This window comes from Nelumbo nucifera, chromosome 2 (genome assembly GCF_055504915.1).
Source record: "Nelumbo nucifera cultivar China Antique chromosome 2, China Antique-T2T, whole genome shotgun sequence".
Lineage (NCBI taxonomy): Eukaryota > Viridiplantae > Streptophyta > Magnoliopsida > Proteales > Nelumbonaceae > Nelumbo > Nelumbo nucifera.
The window spans coordinates 22,104,879-22,125,204 of NC_142650.1; the positions used below are offsets into that span (position 1 = coordinate 22,104,879).

The window sequence follows — 20,326 nt, forward strand, 5'->3', positions numbered from 1 at the left end:
GTTCATGGGCTAGGCAGCTCGACAGCCCGACCCGTTATAAGTCGGGTTTGGTCATAATTTTAGGCCTGCGGGCTCGAGCTCAGGCCTAAAGCACCAAGCCCGACTTTTTTTTTGGGTCAGGCTCGGGCTTTCTCAAAAAAGCCCGGCCCAAGCCTAAACCTAACATGGTACTATATATTAAATAATAAAAAAGATATATTAAATAATAAAAAAACTCTTTTTTTTTCAAGTAATAGTGAAATATTTATTATTTTTGAGTTTTGAAGGTTTTTAATATAAATAAAACACTTTTTATTGAATAAAAAAAATATGTTTTCAAAATTCTGGCCAGGCTCGTGCCCGGGCTTCAGGCTTTATATGAGGGTCGGGTTCAAGCTCAAGACCTAGGTTCGATGGTTGAGAAAGGCTCGGACTTGGGCCCAGGCTTCGGGCTTTATATGAGGGTCGAGCTCGGACTCAAGACCTCAGTCCGATGGTTGGACTAGGCTCAGGGTCGGGCCTGAATATATTCTATTGATACATAGACAAACCCGACCCGAACCCGACTTAACCCATGAACAGATCTAATTGAGATTACTCGATGAAGATGGATCAGACTACTAATTCCATTTGTTAAAGATGGACGCTAGTTAAAGTAGGAGTAGGTGTGATTGTTGGTGATGAACGATGATGATACAAAATATCCTAATGTATGGATGGATCAGGCAATAGAGTTCATGAGCTTGCTCAATTTGAAGTTAGGCAAAATTGTTCAATGACATGTTCTCAAGTGCCAAATTTCGTCTTTAAGTCATTGCTATTTGCTAAGATTAGAGAGTATAGATATAAATATGTATAGTGTAAATATATATAAAATAATATAAAATACAAGATTGTGCATTCTACATATTTGTATTTGTACTCTTTTTCCGCCTTAAGGGATAAAAAACTTTTAGGATGCGTTCTACAACAACATGAACATTTTTGTTTTCATTTATTTTTTAAACCGCTACATTATCTAGAAAATAAAAATATATTCTTCAACTTTGTTTTTTTGTTTTTAAAGGAAAAAACAAATTGGATTTGTTTTAAAAACAATATATGTTTTTAGAACCAATAAAACATTGGTTTTTAAAACAAAAATAATTTTCAAGTATAGAAATTATATGATTTATGAAACATGATGTTGAGAAAACATGTTTTTGAAATCAGATTTAAGAATATGTCTTTGATTCCAGCTTTGAAAACAAAACACATGCATAGAACATTCACACACAACCAGTTCAGTTTCAAGATAGAAGATAACGAACAGTATCTTCAAAATAATTCTGATATTTTAAGTAAATAACTGATGATCGATTAACGCAGGGACCAACTTGATACTTTTTATAATGAAGTGACACGTTTAAAAGATCGGGCACTAACTTTACAATACGCCCAAATTTGAGAATTTTTTTTTCTTGAGCACAGACCAGAAGCAACCATTTAGTTCCGCTTCCTGCTTTAATCATTTTCTCTATCCGGGTTTTTGTTTGAAACTTTGAATCCCCACGATGCATCTTCAAACACTAACACAGCCAACCTACATTCTCAATTCTTCCAGTTTTTTACCTTATTCTTGTTTCATCGTCCCGTTCCAACCAGTAGTTCCATACCCCAAATGCGTCTACGATTCAAATTTCAAGAACGGGTTTTGCAGTTTATTCAAAAGAGTACCTCGATTGCTCACTAGTTCGAGAACTCATGGTGGCTTGATTGGAATCAGATGTGAGAGTTTCACAGATGAAGACAGGTTCTATATGAGGAGGTGTGTGCAGCTTGCAAAGACAGCAATTGGGTGCACGAGCCCTAATCCCATGGTGGGGTGTGTTATCGTGAAGGATGGGAACATCGTCGGTGAAGGGTTTCATCCAAAAGCAGGGCAGCCTCATGCCGAGGTAAGCCGCGTTTCACATTTTCTCTCTGTCTGCTTTTTTTTTTTTTATCAGGTTTCTGCTAGTTTGAGTAGGTTATCAGACCAGTAGGTCTTATTTTAACCTTATTTTATGGATGAATGTCGAGTCTTTATGGAGTTTGACATGCAGAAGAAGTGGAAAAGGGAAAGAAGAAAGAAAAGATTTTTATTCTTGTTTTTGTACTACTGCTACTGAAGTAGTTGTGAGAGGAGATGAATGTTGCAGGTTTTCGCTCTGAGGAGCGCTGGGGATTCGTCTGAGGATGCTACAGCATATGTGAGCTTGGAGCCTTGTAACCATTACGGGAGAACTCCACCCTGTACTGAAGCGCTTATTCGAGCCAAGGTAAAAAGGGTTGTGGTTGGAATGGTGGATCCAAATCCAATTGTTGCTTCAAAAGGGGTGGAAAGACTGAGGGAGTCAGGAATTGATGTCACAGTTGGTGTAGAGGAAGAACTGTGCAAGAACCTTAATGAGGCATACATCCACCGAATGCTTACAGGGAAGCCATTCACTATGCTCAGGTAAGACTAATAGTTGCATTTGGTTTTGATTAGTGAGTGCAAACCATGAATTGCGAATATAAGATATCTTATTTCTTGTTTATTGTATTCTATTTCTGCTGAATGGGATTGATGAACAATAATACAAGCAAAATGGGTTGTATTCTTGCATTGAAGAATAGTGAAATTTTATAGAGGCTCATCTAGGGATGTAGTCATTTAGTGCTGAACCACGGAAAATCTTGTAAGTTGTTCCCTGTGTTTGCATAATGCATTCTATTTCATGTTTTCTTTGTTTCGGGCACAAGGGGTGCTTTTCAGTTTTTAACCCATTTAGAGTTACTGTAATTCTGCACAGAATGTAGCTCTAAATCAAAATACTTAAACAAAAGGAAAAACTTAAAGGCACAAAGATCAATCAGATTCAGATATATAAACTAATTTACATTTCCTATAAAAATGGCATTCATGGTTGGAGATTTGAATTATGAACTTTTAAGTGTTTGTAGTGATGAACACAGTAAATCTTGTATGTTATTCCCTGTGTTTGCATAATGCATTCTATTTCATGTTTTCTTTGTTTCGGGCACAAGGGGTGCTTTTGAGTTTTTAACCCATTAGAGTTACTGTAATTTTGCACAGAATGGAGCTCTAAATCGAAATACTTAAACAAAAGAAAAAACTTAAGGCACAAAGATCATCAGATTCAGATATATAAACTAATTTCCATTTCCTATAAAAATGGCATTCATGGTTGGAGATTTGAATTACAAACTTTTGAATTTTGTTTAATTGAAGGCTGTCTGAAATCTGATTCTGGTCTATGAACTTCTTAGTAAATGAAACTTCTCGTGCAAATTATACTTTACCTCATAATGGTACTGATTATCAATATTAACTGTACCATAATCTTCTATTATTTGGTATCTGCAACAGTTTTTTGCTTTAAACAAGAGCTGTCCAAGTTCTGAGCAAAATTAAATTTACACAAGCTATAGCTTACCTTTCAGTGGCATTGCATATTAATATATAACAGTAGCTAGTTTTTTATCTTCTTCATGAATGACGTTTTTTCATCCTTTGAATTTTTGAGTACCAAGTAAGTTGTAGCTTCAACTTGATATTTTCTTCTTAAGACTCTCTTCTTGACCAGCAGATACTCACTGTCAGTCAATGGCCGCATCTTAAGCCAGCTTGGAGAAGGATCAACACAGTCTGGTGGGTATTATTCACAATTGCTACAGGAATATGATGCAGTCATACTTTCTAGCACCTCATTTACTGAAAAATCTTCCTTTCCTACTTCTCAAGAACCCAAAGCCAATCAACCTATGAAGATTATTGTACATAGAAACCCAAATTTGCTAATGCAAATACCTACTGTCCCTCCAGAGGCTGCTAGTCAGGTGATAATTTTCACTGCCGGGGACACAGCTCTAAACACGGAATTAGCTCAACAGGGAATTGAAACAGTGGTTTTTGATCAGATAAGTTTAAATACAATTCTCGATTATTGTGGCTGCCAAGGATTTTGTAATGTGTTGTTGGATATACAGGGTGATTGTGATGATTTATTGGAGCTCATTGAAGACAGTCTCGAGCAAGGTTTGTTACAGAAGGTAATGATGGAAGTATTTCCACTTTGGGATGGAAGTGAAGGGAGTTCATTTCTGGCGTTGAAGAATCTCAAGAGGTCATTTAGATTAAAGAAGTTAAAGTCTACTAAAGTTAAGGACAGTGTTCTCATAGAGGGATACTTCTGCTAGAAATTCACTTCAAGTGAAATGAATGCCACTGGTTTTTGTACCCAGTCATGAAAGTCAAAAATGGCAATAAAAGAGAAGGAAAAAGGAATTGTAATGAGTTTTTTCTTTGTTTGCCTTTAGGGCAGTGAAGACAGATTGAAATCTTTGTTTGTCTTTAGGGCAGGGATTAAGGGCTAATGACAGAGCAGGGTGCACCCAAGGTCCACAGATCTTTCCATGACAAAGCCTTCAGTTATGTGGGTTTGATACGATTCCTGCGTGGTTGGAGTGATGCAGAGTGACCATCTCAGCTAAGGAAGATTGAAATCAATTTATCAATAATAAGCTTTTCCTTCATTGATAAAGAAAATTCATCATCATCCAGGCCTTATCCCAACTATATGGGATCTGCTACATGAATCCCATCTTGCCATAACTTTGTGTTTAATGTCAAACCCATTGTTAAATTATTAGCATTTAAATCATTTTTTACTATGAACCATTTCCTTTTTTTGTAAAGTAGATTAAAATCAATTAATCAAGAATGAGCTTTTCCTTCTCTTTTTTCAGTTCTTTCTTGTGGGGATTATTTTTCTTTGTAAAATCCATGATAAGAACTAGAATGCTGTAAAATGCATTCAGGGGATGTGAATGTGGGCTAAATTTACTGTGGTAGGAGATGACTTTGAATCTATAATATAAAGTAGTGATGCCTGAAAATCAGAATAAAGATACCAAAGAGAGTAGTCTTGAGACCAAAGACACCAACTTCCAAATAAATCAAATACCATCTTTATGAAGGGGTGCAAGTAAATTAATCTTCTACTATTTATAGGAGTTAAGACCATGGTTTTAGCAGATGGTAACCAGGCATTGCTGATCATGACACCTAATGGGTGCATGATTCCAGCACTCACCTAACACTGCTCTGGTCTATGGTAAAATAATAGAATTGCTGTTACAAATGGGTTATAAGTTGCTGAACTATTTATTTTTTGGTAAACCAAGAGTAACTGTTTATGTCAAATCTAACCATATTGAGGGTTAGTCTGATAAACAAAATGGTTAGGTTTTTTGTGCAGAGTATCTGAATCAGCAGACTTGGAGACACGTGGGTACATGTACACCTGGTTTGGGGGGGGGGGGGGGTTAAAACTTTGGAATGATAAAAGGCGTCCCTCTACTGCTTATAAAATAGAAAAAACGAAAATAAATAAAGAGTATCGGTCTTATCAATATGGGTGGCAGGTTATTCAATCATTTGAATGAAATTGGTCCCATGAGAATATATTTAAATAATGAATATAAAAAATACAAAATATACAAATTATAGACAATTGTTTAAATAAATAAAGTACTTTTGTAAAATTGTTTTTGTAAAGTACATCCATAAAATGCTTTTATAAAAGTGTTTTCATAAAAGTACTTTCTTAAAAGTGCTTTTGTAAAAGTACTTTATAAAAGTGATTTTGTAAAAATGCTTTTCTGAATGTACTTTTATATCGTAAAAGTTCTTTTATAAAAGTACTTTTATAAAATTCAACTAGGGATAATTTATGAGTGGTATTTTAAAATTTAACTAGGGATGATTTTGGAACAACAAAATTTGAATAAGTGCTTATTATATAAGCACTTAAAAAAGTTGGAAATTTAGGCTTAATATTTATTTCGGGCTTATTTCCCAAATACCAATAAGTACTTAATGGCCCAAACGAACACTTATTTTGAATAAACACTTATTCTTAAGTACTCCTAAACATGGCCTAAGTCACCATTTGATGCAAGAGCCAAGAGCTCATCTATATCACATAAAACCGCTCAAAAATAGATCATGTGTGAGTTAAAAAAAGGTTGTTGTTCCCTGTATGTATGCATAAAGAAAGAGGACTGTGGAGACCATGGTCGCTTATCATAGGCCTAACACAAAGTCTCCCCTTCTCTCCTTTTTCAAACATGTGAAATATTAAAAATAAAGAACTTACCAAAATCAAAATAAAATTTTAAAATTAACTACATTTTAATGTCCTATCATAATTTCTCATAAATCTCAATGAACACATCTTCTCATAAAACCCTCTTATGTCTTAATTTTTTCTATTAAATTCTACCATTATTTCTTGTTCTCTATTAAAATCTACCATCACTCTTCTCTAATAAAATCATTCTTTATTCTCTCTCCCCCACTTTTCTCTCTTCAATAGTTATTGTTTGTAACATTTCCCCTTCCCAATATCTTTGAAACTCTTTTTTCCCTGATCTGTCTCCTCATAAGAACTCTCTCTCTCTCTCTCTCTTCAATAGTTATTGTTTGTAACATCTTCCCTTCCCCATTAAATCTCTTATTCCATATGATAAATCTTTGAAACTCTTTTGGCCCTTACATGTCTCATCATAAAAATCCTCTTATGTCTTAATTTTCTCTATTAAAAACATACCATTACTCTTCTATAATAAAATCGTTTTTAATTCCCTCCCCCCTTTCTCTCTTATTCCATAATTTCATCAATGTTTGTAACATCTCCCCTCCCTCTGTCCCTCATTAAAACCCTTTATTCCTATTCAGTTTTTATTTTTTGCAACTATTTTGACCCCCTCTAATGAAACATGGGTATAATTAGATGGATTGGGTGGGGTGGGGTAAAGAACTAACCCTAGACCAACCTTGAACATGTACCTTGACTTGGAACCAAATTGATGTCAAAACCTAAATTTGCCAATCCAAACCTAATCAAAATTTTATTACCTTATGTGTTTGCATGGGTTTTATTACTAGTAGATTTGGAATTTTGTTAGGTGTTGACTGGTTTGACTCATAGGCAAATTTTATAAGGGAAAATTTATATTTCCGGTAAGACATGATACCGTAAGTATTTTGACCAATCAAAACCCTCACATGAATTCGATAAGGGTTCGACTATGATATCAGAAAGATATCATATCTGAAAATTTTTTGACTAATAAACTAGTATCATAGACTTGGTAGACAATCAGGTGTTATTTAATATTTATCAAAATTTATGGGTGGATTTTGATTTGTCAAAACTCTTCCAGTAATTGATAAATAACCATCTGATTTGGTTAGCATTTTTATGATACAGTTGATTGACTGTAATTTTTTCTTATATCATGTCTTTTTGGCATTTAGTCGAAACTTTTTTATAAATATTTTTTCAAAATTCACGGAAGATTAAACTTGGCTTATTAATAGGGTTTTAATCGGGTTGGATTCAGATCTGAAGCAGCTACATCCGAATCTTATTTGATTATCAACACGTTAGAATGTGGATCTGATTTAAAATCTGATATGTTGGATTTGGATTAAATCTAAATATGACCTTTTGTGCTTAAAATCAACAAAGGAAATCAAAATTTTTTATTTTATTTAATTTATGTAATAACTTTACCTAAATATAAACTATTAAAGAATCGGATTAGATCGGATCGGATGTGGTTTGGTTAAAGAACCGGATGGGTTAAAAGCACGTTTTAACATCAAATTCTCAGCTGCCGTACATCTAGTTCACATTAAACCCAGGAAAAAACAAGGACCTACTTTGACCCGACCCGAATAAGTTGTGTGCCTGACATGGTAGTTTCTCGATCTGTTTCACAGTATATAATTACTCTAGTCAATGGTCCAGTAAATTCAAGCATCGATGGTTAGAATCTTTGAATCATTCGGGTTTCATTTGGTATACTTGACCGGCTGTAGCCAGTTCCCAGCCGTTGGGCATTCGAAAGATGGAGGAGAAAACAATTAACAACCCGAAGAGACGGTGGATATGGTTGACAAATTTTCCAATCTGTCAATCCTAGCCGTCGATGCACCACAAACTGCTCGACATTTAGTCACAAGGTTTGAACTATAGAAGTCCGCCCCTTTTATGTTTGAAAAAAGTACTAGGACCGTTTCACTCTCACAGCCACCTCTCTCTCTCTCTCTCTCTCTCTCTCTCTCTCTCGCTCACTCGCTCGCTCTCTCTGCGGATTTCGACGTGCCTTTGCAGATCTTTCTTCAGTTCGGATTAAACGAGGGTAATTTCTTCTCTAAGATCTGCAATGTGCACTAAGTCGGTTTTCTCATTGATCTCGTCGATACGGTGTCTGAATCGATTCTCTGTTTTCTACAGTTCGAAGATCAGTACAGTGAGTTGTTCTTCCTAGGCTTTCTGTTTTCTGTTTCTTTTGATGAAATTTCGATTTTTTTTGGATCTTTGTCTAGGATTTATTTTGGGGGAAAATTCGTATAAAATTTGTAGCGTTGAGCCGCTGAAGCCGGAATCCGTGATTTTAACTACTGATTTTTCGAAGAGGAAAAAAACTAAGTTGCCCTTGAAGAACTTGTTTTTTTTTTTCATAGTTGGAATCGGAAAGTTTGTGGGGGTGCTAATATGTCGATTGTGCTGGTTTAGGTTGTATTTTGTTTGATGAGAGCTTGTTGAAGATTAGGTTTTTGCTTAGGTTGGTAGGTTGCACCTTTTAAATTGAGTATAGAATCTGCAAATTGCCCATTTTTTGGTTCTCTACATTTTTATATTACAAAACTAATGTCATCATTTTGAAGATATCCTGAAATTTAGGAGGTGAACCGGGGGAAGGTTCAGGTTATAATTGGCTGTTTGGTACCATTTAAACTTGGTAGACTCCAGGTGTTCCGAATAGTTATTGTGTTTTCCTAAGTTATCATGTGAAACAAATGGGTTAACAGGTTATACTGGACTAATTTAACGATTAGAACCTACTTGGTTGTTTAAATAATCTTGTCAAATCAAAGCTGAAATTAATAATTTTGTTGCTTCTTTTCCAATTTGAAATAACTTTTGGATTTAAGAATTATCAGGAAATAGAAAAGTTCGATACCTCAAGTGTTGCAGTTACTTTTACTTTTCCATAGAGGAAAGTAAATAGATCCTTTTGGTTTATCTTGACTTCTGATTTGTTTCAGGATCTAAAGAGCACTTATTTTCTACAGAACAAAAAATATCTGGATTTAAAATTGGAAAACAATATTTTAGAACAAGTGCATAGTTGCATATTCTTGAATAGTAGATGTTGTTTTCAGTGCCCATTATTTATTTTTTTGATCTTTCTTGCAAGTGGATTTTGTTTCACGGATTAACAACTCTTCCTTTTAATAACATATAATTAGAAATCGTTCATAACTCATGAATGGTGGAACAGAATGCATGTATATCTAAAATGGGTTTGACTATGATATCGGAGAAATTTATAACCAATCAACCGGTATTGGGCATAGAAATAGATTGAATTGGGCATTTATTTCCTTTCTCTTTCTGATTTTCATTCACTTTTTGTCTTTGTCATCTAGCTGGTGATTTTTTCCTTCCAAAAGACAGCTTTGGCTGCTATTTAGGGATGTATATGATGGTTTGCGGAACCTATTCTGGAGAAAGTTGCATCCAAGTGGGAATTAGCTTTTCTGGCATTGACTTCTGGTTAAGGAACGATGGCAAGTGACAGTACAAAAGGTGTTAGAAGAGTTGAAGTTCCTGTAAATGCTCCTCCAGATGGAGGCAGTGACAGTTTCCAGAAAATACGCCCCATGCATGGGTAAATTTCCAAAAGGCTGTTAGCATGCCTTTTTGCTCATTTTCCTTTCCTATGTTCTTAATGTTTCATCCTACATCACATTGTTATTCTTTAATACTAATTACTGATCCTCTAAACTTTGGTACATATATACACTTTTTACATGTTTCTTCATGCTTATTGTTGTTGAGCCATGTGAATGCTTGACTTCTTTGATTTCTAAAGGTAGATAGAGAAATGTGAGCTTTTCTAGTTTTAGAGTACTCACTGTTTCTTGCACACACCCCAATACATGCTTACCACTTAATTATTTATTGCATATTCTTGAAAGTTGTTGATTTATCTGTTATTGGAAGAATTCCCGTATGATCAATATTGGCACTTATGTCATGTGATACCTTTATAGGCGGACTAGTGGCCCTACAAGGCGCTCTACGAAAGGGCAATGGACACCTGAAGAGGTAAACTTTACTTTTCAAACTGATGTTATAATCTCTCCTGAAGAACTTGCCCTTTATGTTTAATTACCTCGTCTATCCTTTGGCTGAGATGCTAAAGGATATGACTAAAGTTGGAAATATCTTGGAATGTTACTTCTATTAGTTTCCTTTGTTCAAGCATTGAAGAAGTTTAGGCACTGAAGTTTTTCGTAATCAATTTAGAAGTTTTTGAATTGAGATATTAAATATTTGATTTGTTGAACACGATAGATTAAGTGCATCTATTTTACTGAATTTTGGGTCACATATTCATTCTCTTATCCTTTCTCTTTTCACGTAAACTATTTTTTTGTCTTCTCAGTGCCCTTTGACATTATATTTATCTTAAAAAGCAACATTTTCTCTTTTGCTTGTACTAATTGCTTCTGATTTTTGTGTACATTCTGCTCCTTTCAATTCATATTTGCTGTTGACTTATTTATAACAATGATTCCTGTTGTCTTATTGGCTTGCTAACTGGGATTCAATGTATCATGGATTTATAGCTATTTTTGTTGAGGAGCCCACGAACACACTCACTATCGAGTACTTTGAGCACTAAATTTGTAATTCTCTGGGGGGAGTGTGTTGGTAGTTATAAATTCCATGTATAATATAGCCTTGCTGTGCTTTTTCTAAAAACAGGGGTGGTCAATGGTGTTATCATTGTGTCTTTGTAACAGATGTTAATGCCCAATAAAATAGTTGCTAGTTGGCTAGCAGTCATTATTCTATTTTAAGATTCAGTTGTGTTCTAGACATTTGATGCTGTTCCAGGAGGAACTGGAATTGACTGATTATATATTGAAGTTACTGCTGCCAGATTAGCCACCAGCCTTAACCTATTATTTGGTTGGTTGGTTGCATTAAGTGGTATTATATGATGAACTGTTTATTTTATGTTGTTTCTTCAAATGTACTTTTTATTTTATTTTCATGTTTTCTACATCATTTTTCTGTATGTCCTTTTAAAATGTCCATGATTTCTGTATTCAGGACGAGTTATTGCGCAGGGCTGTCCAGCGTTACAAAGGAAGGAATTGGAAAAAAATAGGTACCCTTCATGGGACTAGTGCGTTTTTGTTTTCATTTACTATAATGAAACCAATATTAGTTTGCTGCTAGCTCATCAAAACAATAATTTACTTTATTCTCACTTTGCATGTTGAATTTAGTAATGATTTAATAGGTTGTGGATATCAATTCAGTTCTGGTCCTGCCCAAATTCCTGAAATTTGAAAATGTAGATTGGCCACAGCCCACAATTTCAAAATGTAGATTGTGCACAAGTGGGATGCTGTTAAAAGAATTGCTGTCACGTGCTTCTTGTGTCATTAGTCATTACAACACACTTTTTAGTTTAAACCGTCTCATTGTTCCATTCAATCAGTAGCCTGTCAAAAAGTTTTATTTTATTTTTTCTTTTTTTCCTTTTTTTGTTTAAATCATTTCATTATTCTATTCAATCAGTAGCCCGTCTTGCATATCTTTATTTTTTACTCCTTTTAGAAGTGATTGCTGAATATTGCTGGCATTTTGAGGAGCTACATGTTTTGTTTCTATTGTATGTTCTCACTTCTCATCTCTTTCCAAGTGATCTGTTTCTCTTATGTATTTGCTTGCATTCATGTATTCCTTCCTTGTTTTCTGTTTCCAGTCTGGACTATCATATTAGAATAAGATGATTTATTTAGCTGTGGTTTACATGCCCTTGCAATTCAGTATATAAGCAATTTTCTGTACATCTATAATTGTGCCTTTTGCAGCGGAATGTTTCAAAGATCGTACGGATGTTCAATGCCTGCATAGATGGCAGAAGGTTCTAAATCCAGAACTTGTTAAAGGTCCATGGTCAAAAGAGGTGAAATTTTTAGGAATGGTTTTGGGATCTTATACTATTCTATTTTCAAGTTCCGGTGTTGCAAACTTTTGGAATCCATCGTAACATCTTATATAATGCACACTATGATGTAATCTATTGTTTTTGTAATATTTTAAATAGGAAGATGATATAATAGTAGAATTGGTAAATAAATTTGGGGCAAAGAAGTGGTCTATCATTGCGCAAGCATTGCCTGGACGTATTGGAAAGCAATGTCGTGAAAGGTATGTTTGATTAAAACCATATCTTAGGGCCTATGCAATTGATGCTCTTGTTTTTATATCAAGGCAGTGGTATCATGTTATGAGAAAATTGTGTTGTTACTTGCATATCCATATTGTTAATTAATATTCTCCTTTTTATGCCTAAGCTTTCTTGTACTAGAAATCACAATTTTCTAGAATTGCTGGGAATCTGTACCTCCAACTTGTGTGTAAATTTAAGAGGGAAAGGTCCAAGATCTTGCCAAATCTTGAAGCTTCTAAATGTGATTGAAATATTGCATCTTTAGGTTTTCAAAATTCTAAAATCTCTGTAAAATAACTCTTAAAGTTACTATGAACCTTAAGATAATTAACCCCATTTCAAAGATACTGACCAGCTAAAAACTAACTGTCAAAAGACTCAAATTGACTAAAGGTAGAGACATCCAAAAACTTGAAAAGGAATTTGGAGAAAACTGATTTCTTTTGTGGATTCTTTCCCTGCTTCCATGCTTGCATGAGTGGCCTTTGAAACTATCTAGTCACATCATTAGGTAATGGAATTTGGGGATGGTGAAATCTGCAATTTAGCCTATGCTGTTATAACTAACATACCCTCTGACACTAGCTATTCATGTCATTAGGTAAAGGAATAAGCTATAAATTACTTATCATTTATAAAAAGCTATGCATTACAATGAAAACCATGACTCTTGCAAGATTCTAGAAGGATTTCAGTTAAAGGGTTTTATTGTTTGGTATTACTTCTCATGATCTAGGATGTTTTGGGTGCACCCAAGGCACACCTTCGATATGCCTTGGCAATCTGGACAAGATTGTGGCATCTAATCATCCAATCACAGCTCCTTGATTGGGAAGTCTAGGGCTTGCAAGTCCAGGTTAAACTGATGATGGTTTAGTTTTTATTTTACCATTGAAAACACACAAACTTATCAAGGGTTGAGATATGGGCCTAATTGGGGCAAAATTTCATTTTATTAGGAGAGAGATAGGGGTCATCATGCTTGAAGGGATGGATAAGGGGTGCCAAAATTAAGTGCTAAGACAAATGCTGTTGCGTTCTAACAATTCTACCAAACTGCAATGACAACGTTGATTTCTGTGTGGTCACTATCCATGCTAGTAGTACTGCCCAAGTTGTGCCTTGGGCCAATCCATATTATGAATGACCATTTTCACCTTTAGACTTGACTGTACATGTAATTTTTATCCTATAAGCTGTGGGTGTTGAATGGGTGTCATGTTTTACATAGTACTGAGCATGGAAAACTCTAAAAGTTAACAATTGAATGATAGTAAATAACTAAATATGCATATGCATTTGCACACACATCTGTAGTTGTGCTTGTGCACTTTTTATGTTAATAAATTCAAAAGAACAAAAATAGTGGGTCCCACAATGTGAACTACACAAGAAATTGTTTTATGAACTTCATGAAATAAATAAAGAAAAAAATTGTATTTGTCCTTTTGTGTCTAACATAGCCATACATCTATAGGAAACTATACCCATATGTGTAGGTTTTATTTGATCTTGTGATGATGTGGTTGTCTTACCTTTTTTTCCTCCTAAATATTTAGTTTTAATAATTTTGGTGACTTGTTTTTGCATTTAGATGATACATTTCCATTTACTTGACATGAGACTAATTTCAGGTGGCATAACCATCTGAATCCTGCTATAAACAAGGATGCATGGACCCAAGAAGAAGAATTAACTTTGATTCAGGCTCATCAAATTTATGGGAACAAATGGGCAGAGCTAACAAAGTTCTTGCCTGGGAGGTATGTTTTCTTGGGTTTGGACTGGTATGCACATTTAACTTCTGATGCTTGTATCTGTCTATATGAATACTGAAATATCTTTAAGCTTGTGTGGCCATCAGGACAGACAATGCAATAAAAAATCACTGGAACAGCTCTGTAAAAAAGAAGTTGGACTCATACTTGGCATCAGGTTTGCTTGCACAGTTTCAAGGTCTGCCTCATGTGCGAAACCCAACTACTCGATGCATGCCTTCATCCTCTATTACGGTACAACACAGTAGTGGAGATAATAATGTTCTCAAAGATGGGGCAGAAGCAGGGGAATTATCAGAATGTAGTCAAGGTTCAGCTGCTATTGGTTGCTCCCAGTCTGGGTCTGACATGGTTAACACGGTTCCGGTGCATGTACAAGAGAAACTTAAATCGTCGGAGGAAGCTAATCAAAGAGAAGGTCAAAGCTCTAATTCATCATGTACTGGACAATATTATGCATCTCTGAGAGAAGCCCCAGAAATACTTAATAGTGTAGTTGTTTCTGTCAAGTCCCCTGAGGGAAATGTACTACAGGAAGATGATGAAACTACTGGTAATAACGGTTTTAAGTTTGAATCAGATGAACTACCTGTTTCCTTGGTGGAAGTAATACAGGAACCATCAGAGTTGTTTGAAACATCGGGGCACTGTACAAGTGGTGTGGATGAAAACAACTCCATGGAGTTCAATTCTTCAATTTCAATGGAAAATATAATTGTTGATAATGATAAACAGAACTTGTCAATCACAGAAGGTGATTTTGGTGGGGTTTCATTCTCAGAAGCAGGAATGCATGGATGCTTTTCTTTGGAAAACCCCATCAATCAGAACATTATTGATCTGGATGGATGCACTGATTCATTTCTTTGTCATTCTGACATTCAGACCTCTGAAACTGTAGGGAATTTAGTTTCACACTCTTATTATCCACTAGGATCTTCTCCTATGTTGGGAACCACTTGCTGCCAAACTTTGTTGTCTGGTCCTTCATTACATTGCCCTGCAGATAATGAACTTGTATATGGTGGAGAATGTGATGAAGTAAGAGACATGTTGCGTGGAACTCAGGATTCAGAGCTTGTTACAAATTCATGCCCTTGCTTTATCTGCCCTGATGAATCTACTAGGTTTCCTTATGATGGTGATTTGGATAAAGTTTGCCAGCCTGTGGAGACTGATCAGGCAAAGGAAGCATCAGAATCACTTGCTGTGGATATTTTTGGTTCATTGGCCTCAGATACAATTGGCAACCTTCCTTGCATGGATGAAAACACAATTATGGTTACAGAACATCAGGATTCAGAATCTCTTTTTTATGAGCCTCCACGTTTTCCAAGCTTGGATATTCCTTTTGTTAGCTGTGATCTCATCCCATCTGGAAGTGATACGCATCAAGCATATAGTCCCCTTGGGATCCGCCAACTGATGATGTCTTCCATGAACTGTTCTACCCCATATAGTTTTTGGGATTCACCAACCCATGATGATAGTCCTGATGGTGTTCTGAAAAGTGCTGCCAAAAGCTTCCTGTGCACACCATCCATTTTAAAGAAAAGGCAGCGTGACCTGTTATCTCCTTTGCAGGAACGGAAGAGTGACAAAAAATTGGAAAGGGATGCAAGTCAGGGTTTATTCTGTACTACTCTTAGAGACTTGTCTTGTTTGGATGTTATGTTTGATGATTGTGGGGGCTGCAAGACTTCTTCCTTATCTTCTATTGAGGGGACTATCTTGTCTCCATCATGTTGCAAGAAAAAAGGGTCTATTGCCTCCAATGAAGATAAAGAAAATTTGAACCCAGCTTTTGAAGTGCAAAAAGATGGGCCTGCATTGCCAGACAACAGGATTTCAGAGGCAGAGTTTGATAACGGTAGTTGTCAGGATAAGATAAAAGAAGTAAATCCAGACATGGTTAAGGCTGATGCCAATGAAAAAATCCAGACAGTAAGTCTCCCTCCCTCCTCTCTCTCACCTAAAAACACACACATACAAACATCTGTCTCTCTCAATATACATGCATGCATGTGCATTCTACTCTAACTTCTTTTTTATGTAGTAACACCATTCAATGTAATTATTTTACAAATACAGTGCTAAATTGAACCTTCATTTGTGTACACCTCATTAATTCTTTTCCTGTTTTGAACCTTCATTTGTGTACAGCAACCTTCTGGAGTATTTGTAGAACAAAATGTCAGTGATCTGGTGTTCTTTTCTCCTGATCGAGATGCATTCCCAAGAAAGAGAGCCTTGAGTGCTGTCCAAACTCCCAGAAATCAATACTCTAGAAACTCTGAGGCTATGTTAAACCAAACAGGTAGCTCAAAGTCTTCATCAAGGAGTAGATGCATTTCCTTACTGATCTCTCCTGCTGTTTGTGAAAAGAGGCATGGAAACAATTCAGTTCCAGATGCATCTCTTCAAAGTGGTTCTTCACCAAATCCAGTTGAAGTTACATTTGAGAGTGCTGACGGTGCTGATATTGAAAGTTTTATCATGTAAGAACTAATCTTCTTTACTCTTAATTGTCTTTGATTATATATGCCCGACATGTTGCAATGATTTGAGCTGTCATTTTAGCTTTATAGGGTTAATAATGAGGGAATCCCGTTGGGCATGATCATTGGAGCTAAATGGTATCATCATTGTATTCATGCTTTGCCATCCTATTTTCCCCTAAAATCCTGTTTATTCTGTAGTGAGCTTTTGTGTTTTCTGTTGTAGTTAGATGGAATTCTTCATTATATTTATACTTTGAAATCCATCCTGGGTTTTGTCTTTCATGTTTTCCCCTAAAATCCTGGTACAGATTGTTTCTTGTAAGATCATCTCTTTGATCTCTATGTGCCTAACCTGGTGAAAGGATTACACTATGCAGGTTTGGTGCATTCTGTGTTCAAGATACTGGTTAGTGCTTCTTAATTTAGTTTCATGCTCTTATTTTCCACCGGGATCTTCAAGATATTGGTTAAATGATAGTTTACATACATACAGTAAGTACATTTTAAGATTATTAAGACCGTAAGAGAGCCCACATTCCAATTTCTCTCCTTAGCATTGAACTAGAAGAATAACCAACTACAGGTTGCCAAACCATAGAAATGTCAGTTATCAACTGAAATCCCCATGTCTTTCATGGATATTACTTAGCATATGGCTCCCCATAGTTATGATGTCCCTGGTTGCCAAGTTTGCTATAGTTTGAAGTTTTACATATCACTTGAAAATGTGTATCGTTTTATCTCATGACTGCAAGTCTGCACAAGATAATGGCTATTGGACTCTTGGTGAATCTCATGACAATCCAGCATGTTATTAGATTGGATTTTAATTGGTATAGGAGTTGATTTGGAGTATCTAGTTTCTATCCTTAATGCTAATGATCATTGTCTGTCAGTGAAAGTTGTCCGTCTCATCTGTCCAGGCTGATGTTGTAATGAATGATTTTGTACTTCTATTGGTACATCTCAACCACATTCTTCTTGATTGCCATGGTTTAGCATTTGTTTGACTATAAAAATATTCTTTTTACACTTTTGAAGATCCCATTTTATAAGACTCATGGCTTAAAAATTTATTGTAGGGAGATACATTCTGACTTACAAAGTACAAACATTCATAGGTAGAAACCATACAAAGTGTAGAAAATTTATCTTGTCTTGATGCTTTTCTTTTGTTTTTTTATTTACTTCCAATGACTACCTGCTTGTCGCAAGCAGTATTAGTAGCTCATGATTGTGCTTCTCATGGTTTAGCTGGCTACTTGGTTTCTGATTCTAGGTTCGGTGATACCCCTGCTATGAAAAGAGGGATAGAATCTCCATCGTCCTGGAAATCTCCTTGGTTCATGAACTCTTTCTTGCCTGGACCACGTATTGATACAGACATAACGATTGAGGTATCACAAAACTTCTTTGTTGTCTACTTTGAATTATATCTTCTGCTTGAATATATCCTCTGTGGATATTTTAAATTTTCATACTTTTGTTTGTTGTGCTGGATAAGCTTGGGAAGCAAGCTTATAATTTGCAGTTTGACGTTGTTCCATTAAACATGGGGTCAAGTTAGACTCCAAGTGGGTTAACATGTGCTGGATACCTTGCCAGGATTTGACCATGGGCTTTGCAACCCAAAAAGATTTAGAGTTTAGACCCTCTTTGGTTGGATGGTCAGCTGCAACCTAATTACTATATCTTGCTAGGAATTCTTACCATATATGTATCTGTAGTACCCAATAATCTCAAACATTGATATTTTATTCTTCTCCTCGTGCATTTTTATAATGACTTGATCAAGGTATTTTGCTACATTTCCTCCCTCCTTTCCAACAGCATATTTCTTTCATTCATTTGTCTAATGATTTGGAATTTTGTGCAGGACATAGGATTTTTATTGAGCCCTGGGGATAGAAGCTATGATGCCATAGGGTTGATGAGACAGTTGAGTGAGCATACTGCAGCTGCATTGGCTGAGGCACAGGAGGTTTTAGCAAGTGAAAATACTGAAATTTACTTAAAGGAGGAAAGGCAGAGTGACCAGAATTTGGCTCAAGAGAGTTTCGTAGATAATGAGAAGGAAATACACGTTTCTCTGTCTCCTGGTGTTCTGGTACGATTTTATTTATTTATGTAGCAATTGTTCTTGTGTGTTGTGTGCACTTGGGGGAGGGGGGTCATCTACATTATATTTGAAAGAGATGCCATCCGTTATATGGATAATGTTAAAATACAGAAATGCCCCTAATTGCTTGTGGTCTTCAGCCCAATTTTTAGAACTTTAGGATTTTCCACTAAACATAGATTTTACCCAAGCTATGTTTATGAAGAGCTAAAAAAATTGAAGACCTTGCTTAACCATTTTAGTTTTGCTTTCTCAGACTGAGAGGCGGGCTCTCGATTTCAGTGGATGCATGACACCTCAGAAGGGAACAGAGAACAGGAAGCACAAGGGGGCTGCATCTGCTGCAGTAAGCTTTTCCAGCCCGTCTTCCTATCTGATGAAAGGTTGCAGGTAGTTGGTTCATGGCAAGTGCCCTGTGCTGCTGTAATGTTCATAAATATCTATCTATCTATATCTATCTATCTATCTATCTATATATATATATATATATGTAGTAGCTTTTCCAGCCCATCTATCCTTTTTGCTTTTATTTTTTCTTGTTTATTGTCACATTTCTGTATCTGATAATGAGTGGTGTAACCGTTCAAATTCTGGTTTATAGTAAAACAAATCTAAATTCCTTCGCTACTTGGTTCTAGGGTGGACACAGGCAAGTTTCAAAATATAGATACGGGCAATACACAATAAAAAATTGTGTTATCCTCCTGATTCTTTACATCGATAAAATGTTAATCTTTATTCTCCCAAATTCACAGAATTGTGTATCTCCCACTCAGAAAACCGATATGTATTGATACTTTCTTCTTTAAACACAGTTCAAGGAAATGAAAAAAAAAAGTTGGCATACATCAATCATATTGACAACCAATATGTATCAATACGTTGTTTTTGCTCAATACAAATTTGATCAGGTCAGAGTGCAAATCATGGTTATAATTATAAACAATCAGATGCAGACCTGAACTGTGCAAAATTTGTACCCGATTAAAATTTGTTCCGCAAACAGAGCCTCTTAGTGGTACAACAATAAATTCTGATAACATTAAGGCCTCATCCGTGTCCCTTTAATGAATTATTTGGATAAATGCACTTATCCGGACAAATGTTTTTCTGGCAAATGTTTATCTAGATAAAAACACTTACTAGTGTTATTTTATTGCCTAAGTAAAGGTGTACGAAGGCCGATTAATCCAAAAAAGTGACATTATTGAAGGGACAATGTTATCCCCTCATATATTAATGATTTTTGGCATGCATGAGTAACATAGTAATTTATCCAAGTCTAAGGAGAACATTACTTGGGAAATGTTAATTTTGGTAGAACTTGCTAATACCAAAAAACCAATGCAGGTTTATTTCTTTTCTATGGGACTTGCCAATTTACCTAGTCCCAAAGGTTCTCAAGTTACTAGTTTGACAGTTGCCCTTCTTTGAAATTTGTGGTTGCCTAAGAAGCTTCATTGATTGAAGCCAATAATTATAAGAAAAATATGTATATATATATTTTAAGTTATATTTTACTCCAGTGCCAACTAGATAGATGGCTTTGTATGATGCTTGATACTGATTTATTTAGTATCAATCATATA

At 35.6% G+C, this 20,326-nt stretch overlaps 2 protein-coding genes across 4 annotated transcripts; both read left to right on the plus strand.

Annotated features, from left to right (window-relative positions):
* Window positions 1–1,398: 1,398 nt before the first annotated feature.
* On the plus strand, window positions 1,399–4,751 carry LOC104595175 (Cytidine/deoxycytidylate deaminase family protein). Of its 2 annotated transcripts, XM_010255788.3 has the most exons (4): window positions 1,399–1,916; window positions 2,160–2,458; window positions 3,594–3,655; window positions 3,830–4,751. In XM_010255788.3, the coding sequence occupies exons 1-4, from the start codon at window positions 1,533–1,535 to the stop codon at window positions 4,201–4,203; spliced, it is 1,119 nt and encodes a 372-aa protein (XP_010254090.1). In that variant the 5' UTR covers window positions 1,399–1,532; the 3' UTR covers window positions 4,204–4,751. The 2 variants fall into 2 exon arrangements, with proteins under 2 accessions (XP_010254090.1, XP_010254089.1); XM_010255787.3 differs by having other exon boundaries at window positions 1,400–1,916; window positions 3,594–4,751.
* Window positions 4,752–8,075: 3,324 nt separating this feature from the next.
* On the plus strand, window positions 8,076–19,364 carry LOC104595176 (transcription factor MYB3R-1-like). Of its 2 annotated transcripts, XM_010255789.3 has the most exons (13): window positions 8,076–8,328; window positions 9,512–9,753; window positions 10,139–10,193; window positions 11,208–11,265; window positions 11,978–12,072; window positions 12,214–12,317; window positions 13,974–14,102; window positions 14,204–16,061; window positions 16,281–16,615; window positions 17,701–17,739; window positions 17,898–18,015; window positions 18,495–18,725; window positions 18,994–19,364. In XM_010255789.3, the coding sequence occupies exons 2-13, from the start codon at window positions 9,650–9,652 to the stop codon at window positions 19,129–19,131; spliced, it is 3,264 nt and encodes a 1,087-aa protein (XP_010254091.1). In that variant the 5' UTR covers window positions 8,076–8,328; window positions 9,512–9,649; the 3' UTR covers window positions 19,132–19,364. The 2 variants fall into 2 exon arrangements, with proteins under 2 accessions (XP_010254091.1, XP_010254092.1); XM_010255790.3 differs by lacking the exon at window positions 17,701–17,739.
* Window positions 19,365–20,326: the final 962 nt, after the last annotated feature.